This window comes from Hemitrygon akajei, chromosome 4 (genome assembly GCF_048418815.1).
Source record: "Hemitrygon akajei chromosome 4, sHemAka1.3, whole genome shotgun sequence".
In the NCBI taxonomy this organism is placed as follows: Eukaryota; Metazoa; Chordata; class Chondrichthyes; order Myliobatiformes; family Dasyatidae; genus Hemitrygon; species Hemitrygon akajei.
Genome location: NC_133127.1, coordinates 34,522,282 through 34,539,627, shown reverse-complemented (window position 1 = coordinate 34,539,627; position 17,346 = coordinate 34,522,282). Strand labels below are relative to the sequence as shown.

The window sequence follows — 17,346 nt, the reverse complement described above, 5'->3', positions numbered from 1 at the left end:
GATGGAGCTGAAACCAGAAAAGTGTGAAATGATTTGCTTTGGAAGGTCAAAATTGAAGGCAGAATTCTTAACAGTATGAAGGAACCAAGGGATTGTTCCCTTAGATGAGTTCACATCCATAGAGCCTCCAAAGTTGCAGTGCAAGTTGATAGTGTGGCCGAGAAGGTGTATGGTTCATTAGTCAGGATACTGAGTTCAAGAGCCATGAGGACTCCAGTTAGCCACGAAGATTGTCTTCAGCTCTGGTCACCTTATTGTAAGTACGACATAGAAGCTTTAGAGAGGGTGCAGAAGAGATTTACCAGGATGCTGCTAAGATCAGACAGCATGTCTTATGAGAATAGGTTGAGCGAGTTGGGGCTTTTCTCTTTGGAGAGGAGGATGAGAGGTAATTTGATAGAGGTTTCTAAGATGCTCAGAGGCATAGACAGAGAGGACTGGCAAAGACTTTTTCCACAGGATGGAAATGACTAATATGAGGGTCATAACTTTAAAGTGTTCAGAGGAAAGTAAATGAGGGTTGTCAAAGGCAAGTTGCTTTTTTTCCCAAAAACAGAGCAGTAGGTGGATGGAATGCACTACCAGGGTGGTGGTAGAGGATGATACGTACATGGATAAAAGAAAAATCGAGGGCTCTGTGGGAGGGAAGGGTTAGATTAATCTTGGAGTAGGTTAAACCTTGAGCCAAACAACCTGAACTGTGCTGCACTGTTCATGTTATGTACCCTTAGTTACACCCTTAAAAAAAATCAGTAAGATTCACCAAATGCAACTTCTCTTTGTCAGCTTTACAAACAGGCTCATCGTTTCAAATTGATGACATCCCAAACAGTTCTGTGTTACTGTTTATACTAATTAATCTGTGGGAGAAGTAGAATGTGAACAGCAGTGTTTGTTACACCCAAGAACAAATAGGTAAAGAAAATTAACCAGTAACAACATGAATGCTGTATGCAGCAATTTTAACACTGTGAAACAAAGTAAGGTGCATCACATACAAGTCTGAATGAGAATACTCGGAGTGAAATAAATAAGGCCACAATAAATTTTAAAATGAACTTGTTTGTGGACTGAGTACAAGTACAACATAATAGGATATATAAGCTTGGTTATGGCAACAGAGCATGGGACAAGTCTACATTTATCGGGTAGGCAGGATGAACTGGCCAGGAGAAATGCAACTGTCTAGAAGTAACCATCAAGACAAAGGTTTCAGTCAAGGACAGGTAAGAGAAAAGAAAAAGTTACAAATGAACAATGAGATCGTCTAACTTGGAGCCTAATAGGATGTGAACACACTGGTGATAATGACAAGTGATTAAAGACGTATACAGATCAACAACATTCTGCTCGTGCAGTGACGGAGCCCAATAAAAAGGGTGTAGTGCAGGAGCTGCGGTGGGAGTTTTCCCACGGTTTAAGCAAGTGTTCAAAGTTCAAATTAAATTATGAGGGGTGATTGATAAGTTTGTGGCCTAAAGTAGGAGTCAATTTTAGAAAACCTAGCACATTTATTTGTCAACATAGTCCCCTCCTACATTTACACACTTAGTCCAGTGGCCGTGGAGCATATGGATCTTGGACCTCCAGAAAGTGTCCACAGCAGGGGTGATTGATAAGTTCTTGGACTAAGGTAGAAGGAGATGAGTTATACAGCTCTTGTTACATGCACATGCAGAAAATGCAGAAAGTTTGAAGTTAATAACTCATCTCTGTGTCCATAAGACTCTCAAAGCTGCTGCGCAGGTTGACAGTTTTGTTAAGAAGGGTTCTGGAGTGTTGGCATTCATCAACCATGGGACTGAGTTCAAGAGCCATGAGATAATGCTACAGCTATACAAGACCTTGGTCAGACCCCACTTGGAGTACTATGTTCAGTTCTGGTCACCTCACTACAGAAAGGATGTGGATACTATAGAGAGTGTGCAGAGGAGACTTACAAGGATGTTGCCTGGATTGGAGGGCGTACCTTATGAGAATAGGATGATTGAACTTGACCTTTTCTCCTTGGAGCGACAGAGGATGAGAGGTGACCCGATGGAGGTCTATAAAATGACAAGGGGCATTGGTCCTGTGGATAGGCAGAGGCTTTTTCCCCCCAAGAGCTGAAATGGCTTAACATGAGGGGGCAAAATTTTAAGAAGCTTGGAAATAGGTACCGAGGGGATGTCAGGGGTAAGTTTTTCCTCACACAAAGAGTGGTGGGTGTGTGGAATACACTGCCGATGGCGGTGGTAGAAGTGATTTCAATAAAGTCTTTTAAGAGCCTCTTAGATAGGTACATGGAGCTTAGAAAAATAGAGGGTATGTGCTAGGGAAATTCTAGGCAGTTGAATAGGTTACATGGTCGGCACAACATTGTGGGCTGAAGGGCTTGTAATGTGCTGCACTTTTCTATGTTCTATATTGGTACACAGAGATCGAGAAAGCAGGGGGAGGTGTCAGAAATAGACTAAGTGAACTTAAAGGCAGGATAGAAATTGGAGACAAATTTGGTGAAATTGACCACCTCAGCAAGGGTGCACAAAGCAGCACTAATGCAGACATTGATGTAGCACAAGGCAATTGGAACACATTACCAGGGAAGGCTTAGAACATGGACTGTTCTACATAGCCAGTGAAAATTGCAGGCATAGCTGGGGCCTATGGCTACCCCTTGAAATTGAAAAAAGAGAGAGGAGCCAGAGAAATTGTTAATGGTGAGAACCAACTCTGACAGACAGAGGAAGATGGTGGTGGAGGGGAACTGGTTGCGAGGTTTGTTAAGAAAGAAGCAGAGAGCTTTACGGCCTTCTTGATTGGAGATAGAAGTGTATGGATATCCAGTCTCCATAATGAAAATGAGGTAGGCAGGGCCAGGGAATTGAAGATTGTTGAGCAGATCAAGAAAATGTGAAGTGTCATGGATGTAGGTGGGAAGAAACTGAACCAAGGGGTTGTTGATTGAATCCAATGCTTCCGGTGTGGCCTCCTCTACAATAGCGAAACCATTTTGTTCCAGCATGTCAGTCCATGGCCTCCTCTTTAGCCACAATGAAGCCCCTCTTGGGGTGGAGGAACAACATCTCAAATTTTGTCTAAATAGCCTCAAACCTGATGGCATGAACATTGACTTCTTATTCTGCTATTTTTTTTTTGTTCCCTCTCCCTTCCCCCATCTTCTATTACCCACTCTGGCCTCTTACCTCTTCTCTCCTGCCCATCACCTCCCCCCATTGCTCCTCCTACATTCCTTTCTCTATGTTCCACACCCCTCTCCTATCAGATTCCTTCTTGGCCAGCCTTTTACCTTTCCCACACACCTGGCTTTACCTATCACCTTCGAGCTAGTCCTCCATTTTCAGTCCTGAAGAAAGGTTTTGGCCTGTAACATTTATTCATTTCCATAGATGCTACCACTATCACCTTGTGCATATTGCACTGGATTTCCAGCATCTGCAAAATCTCTTGTGGAGTGGTAGTTAGCCATTAAGCAAATGAAAGCTGTAAAGTGATTTAAACTAGACATCAATAAGAAAACATCACAAATCAATTTGCACCGAAATTGAAGGTGGAAACCCATATGAAAAGCCTATTTTGGGGAAAACTCCTAATTGCTTCCTCAGTTCAAGAGCAATTAGGATAGACAATAAATGTAGGCACTCCCACTGCCATGGTGCTTCAACCAAAATTGCGGACTTTAAGGAAGGGACAAAGAACAAGGTGATGTGCTTAAAAGGGATAAGGGCACATGGGTTAATAATTTACTAAGGTGATAGCTGGTGATATGGGTCTGGTAGTAAGCTCATGGGACAAAAAAACTATTGACTAGTCCTGTAAATTCAGTAAAATGACCTCATTATCAAGCCAGGTTTTGATGGGCCCTGATAATTGATTAAAATAATCCAGAATCGTGTTATGAATTACAAAAATCTCATTTCCATGTGACTCTGTATTCTAAAGGAAGATGTAGAGGGCAAACATCACTTCTAACTCACTTTTCAAACAAAATGCTGCTCTTCCTCTTCATTCAGTCAGCACCAGAAGGTGCACCAGACGGGGTAGTCATTTGCAGAGGAAAGAAGGGTGGCTATGCTTAAGGAAACAAGTACCTTGAATATCCCTTTGCAGAGTGGAGAAGAGGATGAAGGGAGCCTTATCCAAGGGGATTGTTAATAAAATAATAAGAAATCTAGCAACACTAAAGTATTGAAAGAATTTAACAAGTGCTAGGAATGAAAACACTCAAAGTGTGAAAAATACAATGAAAGTAGAAGACAAACCATGTAGATAAAAGGGAAAGAATAGTTGAGGTAAAATAGGGACAGGGCTCTGCATAACAACAAAATGTACATGGAAATGTAAACAATTGTATCAGCCCCTCTGGTTGAACAGGCATATCACGATTAAAAGTAGAGCAATGATTCTTCTGATACATCTCTAAATGTTAGATATCACTCAATTTAAAGGTGCTTGAAAATTATTCAACTGGCTAAAATTGGTGAAATTGCATGATTCACCAACTCAGTATTTAATGTGTAATTTTTCAGTACCTTTTACTTTTGTGTGGGTACCCAAGATAGGGTCTGAGGAAATCATACAAGCCCACCAAGGATAACCAGATACTTTTGACCACACCATGTCCCCAACATCGTATTTCACTGGCACATCCTTCTCCTTGATGTCTTCATCTTTATCTTCTTCATTCACTTGGTCTTCTTCAACCTATTGACAAAAGTAGAAGTGTGAGATTGAACTTTTGAAATCATTTAAACTTCATTGTAGGCATCAGTGAAAAACATTATTAAATAATTGACACGTTGATAGGCATATTTAAAAAAATGTTTAGGTGACAGTTAAAAAAATACTTGCAGTTACAACATATTTTTCTTTTGAAAGTCAAAAATGCCAATTTGAATTTAACAACAGCACTTTAATTTCTGATTTGTAATCTAAATACAGTGGATTTTGGTTAACTGGGACACAGCGGGACCAGTACATTTGGCACAGTTAAATGGCTGCCCCAATTTGCCAAAATTTCATTGAAATAGTTAAAAAGGTATTAAAAAGATAAACTATCATTACCAGTTTCAACTTGCGTATTGAAATTAAACAGAACAAATCAGAGCACTACCAATACTATAAAACTGTGCATTAGTTCCTAATAGTTATCCAGAGGAATTCCTCCTTTGTACACTGCCATGTCCTAGTTGAATGACTGTAAATGAACAAAATTGATGCAGGCACCTGGTGCAGATAATGAACTACCTTCATTCAATGCTTTCGACACTTGCATTTTCCAAATTGTCTTTTTTATTGCAACATTCAAGATGGTTGTCAATACTTTCAAATACATTCAAATTCTTCATAGTTCCTAACTTGCTGAAGTAGTAATATCATTTCATTTTCACTCCAAGCGGTTTCTGATATCTCCAGGCCTGAATGCTTGAAACTGCAGTGAGTAATACAATTCTGAATTGTCTTGCTGCTCATTTCTTACCAACTATCAGTGACAAATATCACTGCTTTTTGAACAGAAAAAACCCCACATGCAATTGACATAATTTATAATCTATTTGCTGCACAGTGTAGTTTCTAAAGGCCACAGAAGTGCATGCAATTGAAGCTACCGTAGATTCCGGATTTTAAGCCGCTACTTTTTCCCCACATTTTGAACAGCTTTGAACTTTGCGGCCTTTAAAACGGAGCGGCTAATACATGATTTTTTTCATGCCGCCTCGTAAACATTTTGCCTCATAACAGTACACCAATAAAATTGATGAGTAGTTCACAGAGGTCCAATGAAATTGTACGATAAATCAAGCGCACTTTCACAATTAAATTATTGTAAATCAGTCATTTGTACTCACCCTCATCAACATGGAAAACACTCGAAGAAAAGCATTGTGCTGCCTTTATGGCAGTTATTTAGTTTATAATATTTTCGCTTAGTAATTCATTTTCTAGTTAAAGTTAGAAGAGTTTTAACTATATTTGTTTTCTGTACTACATCGCGGGATGCTATGACATCACACCCGGTTTCGCCGCGTCTTGTGGGAAAAATGCCAGTTTGCGATAAAACGGGACGGAGGGAGGGAGCGCATTACGCGAGCGGCTTTGGATCTGAGCGAACGCTGCTTTTAAGTTAAAGGCGATCAATAACTTTTCCTGGTAGGCTGCAGTATATATATTTTTTACCAGTCGTTAGGAGATATTGGAATGTTGTTCAGTAAAGAAGTATACGCAACGTATATTTAAAAGTAGCCGCGTTACGGGCACGGTTCGAAAAAAAGCATTTGCAATATGTATTTGTTTTTGTTACCATATGGATTTAATTAAAAGTTAAAAAATCCTCACGTGTAATATCTTTCTGTGTAAATATCTCATATTACAACGTGGGACACCTGCGGCCGAAAATCCGGTGCGGCCTGTACAATTAAAAAATTGATTTTATTTCTAAAATTAGAGCCAGCGGCTTTTAATCAGGTGCGCTCTGTAGTCCGGAATCTACGGGTTAGAAACTGTTCAGCAAATCTTCTGTTCCAATTAAGTGGCATGGTGTCCCAAATAAACAAAGGAAATACTGACTATTTTCTCCATTACTTTTGTTCTTTCGGAGTTCTCCCAAATAAGTGGCTGCCCCGATTAACTGCCCCAATTAGCCATAATCCACTAGACTTCACCAAATAATATATCTGCTTCAGTTGACAGTGAAAGTGACAGTGACAGTAATTGCACAAAAACTTTAATTCTTAGCCATACAGTAAAACAGCACATGATCTTTTGGGAAAAATCTTCAGCTTAAAATATTGTCTTTTTGATATAAACAGTCATATTTTGAAAAGAAAAAGCATCCTCAGCTATTTATCTATATAAAATGGAATAAAACACAGAAGACAGAAAACAATAGTGTAAACTAATTTAGTATGTTAAATTAACTAAAGAAATATCATTAGTTAATTTATCAAATTTATAGGAAATAAAACGCAGGAAATTGTAACTATTTATGCCTTCAGTCCAGAACAGGAGCTCCCGATCTTTTTTATACCATGGACCCCCATGATTAATAGAGGAGTCTTTGGGCCCCAGGTTGGAAACCCCTGGTCTAGAATGAAATCTTGAGACATGACAAAGCTGTTAATACCTCTTCAAGAGGCAGTGTTTAACCAAAATTCACGTTACAATTTAGTTCTTAAATGCAAGCCATAGTTGCCAACTATTTGGCACTGTGATCTTGCACAATTTACCCAATTCCTTTTGAAATTCTGAAGTCACAATGAAAAAATTGCAAATGTGGCTGTGATGTAGTTAGTTTATTAACAGATGTATTTTGGTAAATGAATACCAAAAAAAAGATGAACCCCCCCCCCCCCCGACAATCTCCTAAAAAGAGCAGGGAAGCAAAATTACACATTAATTGAAAAAAAATGATAGAGGAATAAATATTGCAGAGAATGCTCAAATTTAAAGACGAAATAACACATTTTTATTGATCATCACCTGACATATTTTTGCTCATTATTTGCTATTACATTCTGTAGCATTCTTGAATGTTGCTGGAACTCAAATTATGTAAGCAACACATATTTGAAGTTTGTCAATTAAATGAGCATTTAATGGAATTATAATCTTAAATAATCACCCTTGTTGCGCATCTGAGTTGAAACTTAATGGGATGGTTTAACTAATCTCAATAATTTGAAGGGCTCAAATCGATAAAAGAACCGACTGGTGGCATAGTGGCATTAGTGCTGGACTTCGGAGCGAAGGCTCCTGAGTTCAAATCCAGCTGGCTCCCTTGCACTCTTCCCATCCATGCTGGGTTGAGCGTCGGTCGAGCTAGCAACTCGGCCTTGTAAAAACAAGAAAGCCTGCTAAAAAAAACATTGTCATGACAGTATCCCAATAACTCTACTCGGGAGTTAAGGGCTTAAAAAAATAAATAAATCCATAAAAACAGAAGTTCTACTAATGACACAAACAGAAATGTACAGCATTTTAGAAAAGCTGAAAGAACATTCATACCACCAATGGTAGAAACATGAATCAACGAATTAAAAAAAGCAGAATTTAACACGTCAAGGTTAAATTTTCAAACCTTGCATGCTCCAATAACATGTCAATAAGAGCAAACAGATAAAATCAGGATGATTTATCTGACTGGTGGTCTTTGTACAAAGGGTCGAATCATGCTTCATCATGGTGATTAAAAGAGATTAAAACTGTAAAGAAAAACTGTTCAAAGTGATTGGAAAAATATCCCATATAAAAAGGACAAATGTTAATCTTGGTTAATAGTGCATTTAATCTTTGAAGATGAAGCCTTGGACAAAAATGCAACTGTCTGCCCATGCAACAAACAAATCTTGTTATAGAAATATCACATGAAGTTCTATTTTGTTTCACTTATCCAACTCAAATACAATTTAGACAAAGAAGGGAGACCAGAAAGAGCAGCAGCAACAAGCAATTATTCACCTACCAATTGCACATTTTCACATAATTTCTAAAATCTTTATTCTTTCAATTGTCCCTCTCAAGAGCCAGATAATAAGGTACAATCCCTTTGATGCCTTCAGGTTTCCAGTAGCTCATCTGTGTAAGCATTAACAGCAATTTGCTGAGCACAAACTTCTTATTAATTTAGTCTCCTCGGGTACATTCCTGGAACAATTTTTTCCCCCCAGAGATGCAAGAGCCCAGTTTGAAAATCCCAAATATTGCATTTATTGAAGCCAGCAAATTATAAGAACTAGACATTGAACACAGGGTCTTTTTGATTTACAAAGCTCAGTGCTGGGAATGAACCGACAAAATCTCAAGAAATCAAAGGGCCTTTTAAGAGATTCCTGGACAGATATATTGAGCTCAGAGAAATATGGGTAACCCTAGGTGATTTCTCAGGTAAGGCCATGTTTGGCACAGCTTTGTGGACCGTAAGGCCTGCATTATGCTGTAGGTTTTCTATGTTCTATGTTATTGTATTATAAAGAGTAAAGTACTTGGATTGGAAAGTAGATTATGGACCAAATGCTCGCAAGGTGTGAACAAAGAAGAATATGGCAAATTAATGCATTGCTGAAGAACTGGTGTAGGACCATCGGGATTTCTTCTGGGGCAGAGGTGACCTGTGCAGGAGGGTCTGGTTACACTGACTTACAGGGAGACAAATATCCTGGCATGTATATATGCATGTGCTACTTGTGTGGCTTTTAACTAGATAGGCTGGGCTGGGAAGGATCCCAAGCATCAGGGAGGCAAATGAGATGCTGTTAAGTGATGCAGAGGTCAGCACAGCAATTTGAATAGGCATGACAGGCAGGAAAATGGCCAGGAGTGAGGGAAGCCTATTAAATTAAATTGAATTTATTTCAACACTAGATGTTTCTCAGTTAACGCAGATGAACTTGGGGCTTGGATAGCTATTTTAGACTGGCATACAGAAACATGGCCAAGGATGGACAGGACTAACAACTTAAGGTTTCAGCATCCAGATGCTTTGAGAAGCAAAGAATTGGAGCAAAGAGAGATGGGAGTTGCATTTTTTATTAAGGGGAATGTCACAACAGTAGTCAGAGTTGACATTACTGATGGAACATCTAGTTAGGATAGGATTTCATTCCTGAGAGCACAGGAGACTGAGAAGTGTTCTTACAAGCTGTATAAAATCATGAGGGGTTTAAATAGGACAACTGCACTCAAAGTTGGGGTGTCAAGAACTAGAGGACAATGGTTTGGGGGTGAGAGGTGAAAGATTTAACAGGAAACACAAAGAGTGGCATCTATGTGGAATCAGCTTCCAGGGGAAATGCAGGTAGAACAACATTTAAAAGATAGCTCGACAGATACATGGATTGGAAATACTTAGAAGTAAACGGGTCAAACACTTACAAATAAGACTAGCTTAGATGGGGCACCTTGTATGGCATGAACCTGTTATATTGAAGAGCCAGCTTCCATGCTGCAAAACTATGATTTAATAAACACTTAGCAAGTTAGGCAGCATCAGTGGAAAGAGCAACGGAGTTCACATTTAAGTCAAAATCATTTTATCAGAACTCTATTTCCCAGTTCTGGCAAACGGTCTTCCATGTGAAGTGTTAACTCCATCTTACATCCTACCTCCACAGGCGACCTTACAGTATTCTGTTTGCATTTCACAAATATCAGTCATATAATTCAGACATAACCCACTTGTCTTATTGTCTTAAGAATCCATACTTACTGAAACAACTCTCTTTAAGTATCAAATTAAACAGCAAATGCTGCCAAGATAGTTTTAGGAATCAATTTTGCACAGTACATTCCTGTCCTACCAGGTCCAACACAAGTGTAACATTAAAAAGTAAAAGAAAACTGGCAGCTAGAAATAGGACCATCACTCAGGCATTTTGCAATCAGTCCTATTGGGTCCATATAAAGTTCTGTCACTGCCTGCATTCAGATACAACCATTTCCTGATCTGTCAAAGTACATAATTTGCTGTAAAACACCATCTGGTATTCTAGTAAAAAAAGAATCACTACATAAATCCAAAGTCTTCCTAAACGAAGGCAGTAAATTCACATTAATAACCCACCTTTATCTTTGTTCATTGTTTAAAACTAGTTTATAAACTTTAAATCCTGATAAGCAAAAATACTCTGATCCAAGGAGCTTGATTGAAATGAGGTAGAGGAAATATCTTGTTATGGTTTTTGGGTAACGGATATTCACCCTTGAATCCACAAGTCACTACCCAAAAGTTTGAGATACAAAATTTTTGTATGTAGAAAAAGTAAATAACTAAACAAAGTTAATAGGTTTTTGACTCTTGTTTCTTCATGTATGCACAAATGACATGGCTTCCCATTTTGGATAATTGCACTATAGACCATTTTCAAAGAATGCAACATCCCTTCTCCATTATTTGGGGATAACCTATTAAGAGTAAATGTGAAACAGGGAAGGAAATTTACAGAAACTTAATAAATCAAAAAAACACCAGTGAGTATATTCAACTATTGAGATCTTGGCTAGGAAACTGAATACAACTTGCACTGACTTTGATTCATTAGTGGATAAGAGCACCAGAAGCAACACCAACATTTATTATCCAGCACTAATTTCTCCTGAAGCTGGTGGCGAGCTGGCCTTGCTTGTAATATGGTACAATTGAAAGGAAGGTTTCCAGAAGGCATAAGGCGCAGGAATCTGCATTTAAGTAGCACAATTAATATTACATAATACCCTAATGGGATGCAGGTTTGTAGACTACTGGCCATTGTAAGTTGCCCCTCGTGTAGGTGAATGGCAGAATTTTGGAAGATTGATAATAGAGGATAAAAGGGGTCAGTGTAAAGTAGTAAGATGGTTAATGGGCTGAAGAGTCTGGAAGACTTTAAAACTACCCATAAGAACATAATCAGACACAATTCACATTTAGACCAAACCATATATAGACTTTGGATTTTGGTAGTTTTTAAATTTTGTATTGCATTAATATTTCAGATTCAGAAAAATCTAATTTAGTTTCCCCAGATGCAATATAAAACTGGAATTTGTGCCACATGATCATTAATCCAGTTTTCAGAATAGATAGTTCAGTAACGAACACACTGCCAGTGGACCATAAAGATACAAAGAAAATGGCATATATCAGATTATAATAGTGTTTTTAAGATTGAAATGGATACAACAGTTATCATCTTCCAAACTAAAAATGTAGAAAACTATCCTACTGTTAAAGAAAGCAGGGACACACACAAACAAAACATATATATGTCTACAATAAACAACAATTTATATTAGTTTTGAACCTTAATATCTAACATGTTCCAAGCTACTTCATCAAACTACAATAAAAAGGAATGAATGTAACTTGGCTTATTAGATGCAAGCTCAGATGATCATAATGTTGAACAAAAGAGTTCTAGGAGGTATCCAAAAAGAGCATGAAGAAATCTAGAACTAGAGGCTGAAATTATAGCTATCAAAGTCAGGGCCAATGAATTGGGTATGAACAAACTCAGAAACAGAGGAATGCAGCAAATAAGGAATAAATATGTTGAGCTCACCCATTGTGTTTCCAGTCAAGATGGCACCAAGCTGTGATCTCTGTTGACGTCATGGCTCAGATTTAACTGTGTTTTTAGGTTTCTTTTAAAGGTTCGTAGGAATGGTTTTGAGGCAGTGAGGGGATTTGAGGCTCAGGTTAGGATTTAGAGACATGAATATTGAGAAATCAGAGGCCAAGCCAAAGTCCAGGCCTCCACTCTGCATTCAAAGGTTAGCAGTGCAGACATAGGACATATGTGGTTGTTTGACAGGTTGATAAACCAGCAAGGATGAGGTCTGGTGACTGCTCCCAAACCTGGCAGTGAGTCATTGGATCAGAGTTCTGTGTGGGCAGGAGGCACGAGACCTAGTGATCCTAGGTACACGAGCTGGCAAGACCCAATGTTCAGGGTCCTCATTCATCATCATGAGTCCTGGGGTCAATACCGAAAGTCAATCAGAAGTCTGCAGAAGCCTGGCCCCGTGAGCTTCTTGGAGTCAGCTGGATGCCAAAGATGAACAGCCCTACAGTTAGAGGACAGTATGTAGGTTGGGAGGGAGGGAGGGAGGGAGCTTGCTTTGCTGTCGTTATTTTGTCGCTTGTTGTGTTCTATGTTGTTCTGCTGAGCACATTGTGGGCATGCTATGTAGACATGAGAATATGTGGCAACACTTGCGGGCTGTCCATCACATCGTTAGGTTGTGTTGCTTGTTAGCAAATGACACAATTCATTGTATATTTCAATGTGAATCTGATCATCTAAGCAAACATGTAACAACTTATAAATGAAATACTGAAATAAAATCTCAGATTGGATTATGAATTCATTTTTTTACAGTGATATTTGAACTCAACCATTGATTCTGAAGTCAGCATCTTCCAGTAAGATGGCAGAACACTCGGACACAATGGCCTCTCGGGTGCCAACCAAAGGCATTTTGTCTATTTTACGATTGCAATACAATGCTGGAATTTAAGCACTTTGGATAATGCTATTCTACCCCATCAGTGAGCTGCTCGTTGGCGGAGGAGCTGGACTTTGTGCAGATCGTGTTGCTACTTGCTACAGGAAAGCATCGGAGTTGGTGCACAAAGGTGGTGTGCAGTGTAACAGTGAGTGATTGTGTTGGATGTTTTTGTTGCGATCACAAGACCCTGTTGGACGCTGATAAGAGTGGAAGTGGAGAGGATGTGTCCTATGATTGGGGAATATAGGACCAGAGCACAACCTCAGAACAGAGGGACATCCATTTACAACAAAAATGAGGTCGAATTTCTTTAACTAGAGGGTGGTGAATCTGTGGGAATTTAATCGCTACAGACAGCTGTGGAGATCCAGCCATTGGGTGTATTTGCAGCAGAGTTTGATAAGATTCTTGATAAGCCAGGGCATGAAAGGTTATGGGGACAATTTAGGAGAAATGGGGTTGAGAGGGAAATGGATCATCCATGATAAAATGGCAGAGCAGAATCAATGGGCTGAATGGCCTAGTTCTGCTCAAACACGAGGAAATCTGCAGATGCTGTAAATTCAAGCAACACACAAAATGCTGATGGAACGCAGCAGGCCAGGCAACGTCTATAGGAAGAAGTACAGTTGACGTTTCGGGCCGAGACCCTTTGGTCTCAATTGTAGCAAGTACTAGGCATGAGGCTGCAGACTTTCCTGTTGCAGCAGTCCAGTGGAGGAGACGCTGGAGAGGGTGTAGTGTGGCATCTGTGCTAAGCTGGGGCCGGCCTTCCCTGTCAGTGCTGACCCCCAGTGTTTAATGAGTGGAATGACAACCAGGATTGCACGCATGTGTGTCGACTGCTGGGAAATGGCTTTTCTTGTTGATAGAACTCATTGTGATGGAGAGCACTCGGTTACAACCGCCACCCTCTGCCTTCCACGCACGCACACAGCTCTTGTCATTCTGCAGTTGGTGTGCTGAGTGTGCGCACTTCAATGCCCTATCCCTGGCAGTATATTCTTTTAATGGGTTGGCTTTATGGTGCCTTTCCTGCCATATATGGTGAAATATTTCATTTCTTTAGTAATGGGGATATGTAAATACATATATATTGTTTGTATATTATATCGAAGATAAATACTTTAACTTATTTTGTAATTTAATTGTAACTACACCTGCATACATGTAATTCATGTGTAGTGTTGTTAACTTTGTGGGTAATTAAAGATGGCATGTCCTGGTGCCTAAAAAAAACTGGGCAGATCACTCTCACGAGAGGGGAGATAGACACAGACTGACCGGCCACCAGCAATTCACACAAGACAAATAATATGAAGTTATTAATTGCATTTTTGCGTAGATATACTTTTGTAAATATTGGCAGTTTTCTTTTCACCAATATTTGAAAGTTTGATTTTTGACGCACCTGATAAACATCCTTGATTGAAAGTGCTAAGTTGGTGGGACATATCACTCAGGGATGGGATATACATTTCTTTTTGCTTGCTAACTTACATGCACTGTGTGTGCCTTATGCTGTAGATGTTTTGCACCTTGGCTCCAGAGGAATGATTAGTTTGGCTGTATTCATGTATGGCTGAATGATAATTAAACTTAAAGTTGAACATCATGACTCAACTCTAAGAAAGTAATGACCTGTTCCATGATGACTGGTTGCTCTCAAACAAATAGAACAATATTTCATATGCATCCACTATGCACTATGAAAGGATCAAGTTTCTCCAACAAAGCTTATGGCTTCCATAAATTGTCAGAAAAGTGGGTGTTTCTCTGATGGCCACTTAACCTTCATTGGTATATTGATTGGATGCAGGTACAAAAGTCTAGAACATTTGGACATGTGCATGGAAGGTAGCTACAACTGTAGCTTAAAACCACCGGTTTGCTCTGAGTACAATGAAGTGTATGGAAAATACAAAAATTCACACAAAACTTACAATTATGTTGTGTCCAATTACATTTTTCTAATACCCAATGTACTCTGGCTGATGAATCACATTAAAAGAAACAAATTGAGTAATCAGTTTACAGATAGCTTGATCTTGCTATTAACAACTCAGTTGAGTGAAGACACACTTCCTTATAGTAATTTCAGGAAGAAATAATGCCCATAGCACTGGAGGAATGTATTGCCTTTCTTAGTAGTAAACAGGTGCTGTCATAAATTTTGTGCCGAAAAGGCAGCAAACCGTACAAAGATGCACTGTTCAGTCCAAAATGATGTGCCGAAGATAATGAACAAAAGATGTGCAAAGCAAGAATAAATGACAATGAACTGCAATATAACTTTCCATTGTTTGCAAAGTATTTGATACTTCCTTTCCCCTACTGTTTTACTACAAGTAAAAATCCACAATTCTGAACTGTGCGGAAATTTACAAACTGCTCATGACTATGTTTTTTTTTTAACATTTAATTTGCAGTTACAAACAACCAATATGTCATTGCTTCTATACAGTCCACAGTGACGTGAAGACCATGCACTATATTGATAACTCAAATCTAACTGAACCAATCCTCAGACAATCCTTTCCAAATTAACACTTACTAGCAAGGATCAGAACATAAAAAGTTCAATACAATTTAGCAAGGAGTTGCATTTTTTTCCATTTCATTTTCAGACCAACGTTTCACAAGTACCTTTTGAGAAAGTAAAAATAAAGCCAGAAATATTGCTTACCACATAACTATGTGTGTGTATATATATATAAAAAATTAGCCAGCTTAATGATTTTAAGGTTTTATAAGCATCTATGAGATCTTCTCTGCTATACCAACATATATATTCTATTTGATTTTGTAGCTTTCCAGTTACTGTAAAATGAATTCTATTTTACAGCATTTCCTTTTTTTCCAGATTTCCAGCATCTACAGTCCATTCGTAGTACAAAACTTTTTATTATTTCAAACATTGAAACTAAGCATTATATTGCAAAATTTTTCCAAAATGCTCCAATTGAAAACTATCTACATGGCCTTTACCTGGGCAGTGACACTTTAGGATTCCCTTTAACTCTAATAAGAAATAATAAAAAATACAAATCCTATTTGAGCTTTTCCATTAGCCAGAGTACATTTCTGGAGCTGGTATCTCCTGACATTTACTTCAATGAGCAGCAGTGTTTTCGACAAGCTATTAAAATGAAGGTAGAATGCCCAAATTTCTTTTTGCCCCAAATTCCTGATGATTTTCAGAGTCTGAGTAATATAGGAGGGAAACAGGAACTTTGGTGAGAGTCCACATCTATCATCAACTACTCATTTTACATTAATCCGACATTAATTCCTTCTTAAAAAATCCTCCTAGATGCTCTATGTACTATTACAGTCAAGGCTTTAATTTGATTATCATTGGTTCTTCACAGGTGCTCAATGTTACCAAACATTGTCACTACAATGGTAGTGACTGGCAGACAAATATCAGATCAATGATCTGGTCTATTTTTGTGACCTTTGCCTTGATGGAAGACAAGGAGCTTTCTCTCAAACTTCATGGAACTGTTTAACAGATTGAGTGGGGACAGAAATTCAGTGGAAGTGAGTAGCAGAATTAAAGTGAGAAGTAACTAAAAGGGGTGACATAGCAGCAGTGTTTAGCACAACACTGTACAGTACCAGTCCAGTACCGCCTGTCCAATTAAAACTGTCCAAACCTCTAAGCACCTCCATCAGACCTTCTCGTCTCCCTTTATAACCCTTATCCTTCAATCTTCATAGCATCTTACATTTCCAAACTCACAAAGAACACCACACCTTTCTCAAGCTGTGCCTTCAGTTATACAAGTCATTTGGTCAGCAGATAAGACAGCTTAAATTTAACTCTTTTGCTCATGTATACTATGCCTGTATATATCAAGCCAAATATCATATGTTATTAAAAAGGTTTTGTATTTCTACCCTCAACAATTTGTACACATTATCCTTGGGCTTCTGCTAACCCAAAACTAAACATAAAAAATTACACCATTTAAAATGCTTAATACTTTTATGATGCATTATTTATTTCTTAAATGCATTTAATTTCACCTGTCAAACAATAGGATTTGACAAGGTACTTACAATGGCCTGAGAATGTAAATTTACAGAAGGAAAAGATCAAATAGGGTTTGTAACATCGAATACAGCTCAACATGGGAGAACAATTGATATTTGTTGAAAATTCAGGCAAATGCTTCTAAAAGCAGCACTTTCAAATCGGCCATCATACAAATAACCACAAACTACAGCAGTTAAGCATCAACTCAAGTTTTCCATAGTCATTGGTGTTTCAAATAAACAGAAAATGCTGTAACCACCCACCAGATCAGTGAGCTAACTGCCTGATTGGCTCCAGCATTTTGTGTTCCCCTTCCACCA

General features: G+C 38.6%; 1 protein-coding gene across 2 annotated transcripts in view; it reads right to left on the bottom strand.

The window, feature by feature from the left end:
• nsd2 (nuclear receptor binding SET domain protein 2) overlaps positions 1-17,346 on the bottom strand; it is a 99,111-nt gene that overhangs the window by 74,703 nt on the left and 7,062 nt on the right. For both annotated transcript variants that reach the window (XM_073042276.1, XM_073042275.1), the window contains exon 3: positions 4,533-4,704. In XM_073042276.1, coding sequence (XP_072898377.1) covers positions 4,533-4,704 — 172 coding nt within the window. The remainder of the gene's footprint in view (positions 1-4,532; positions 4,705-17,346) is intronic.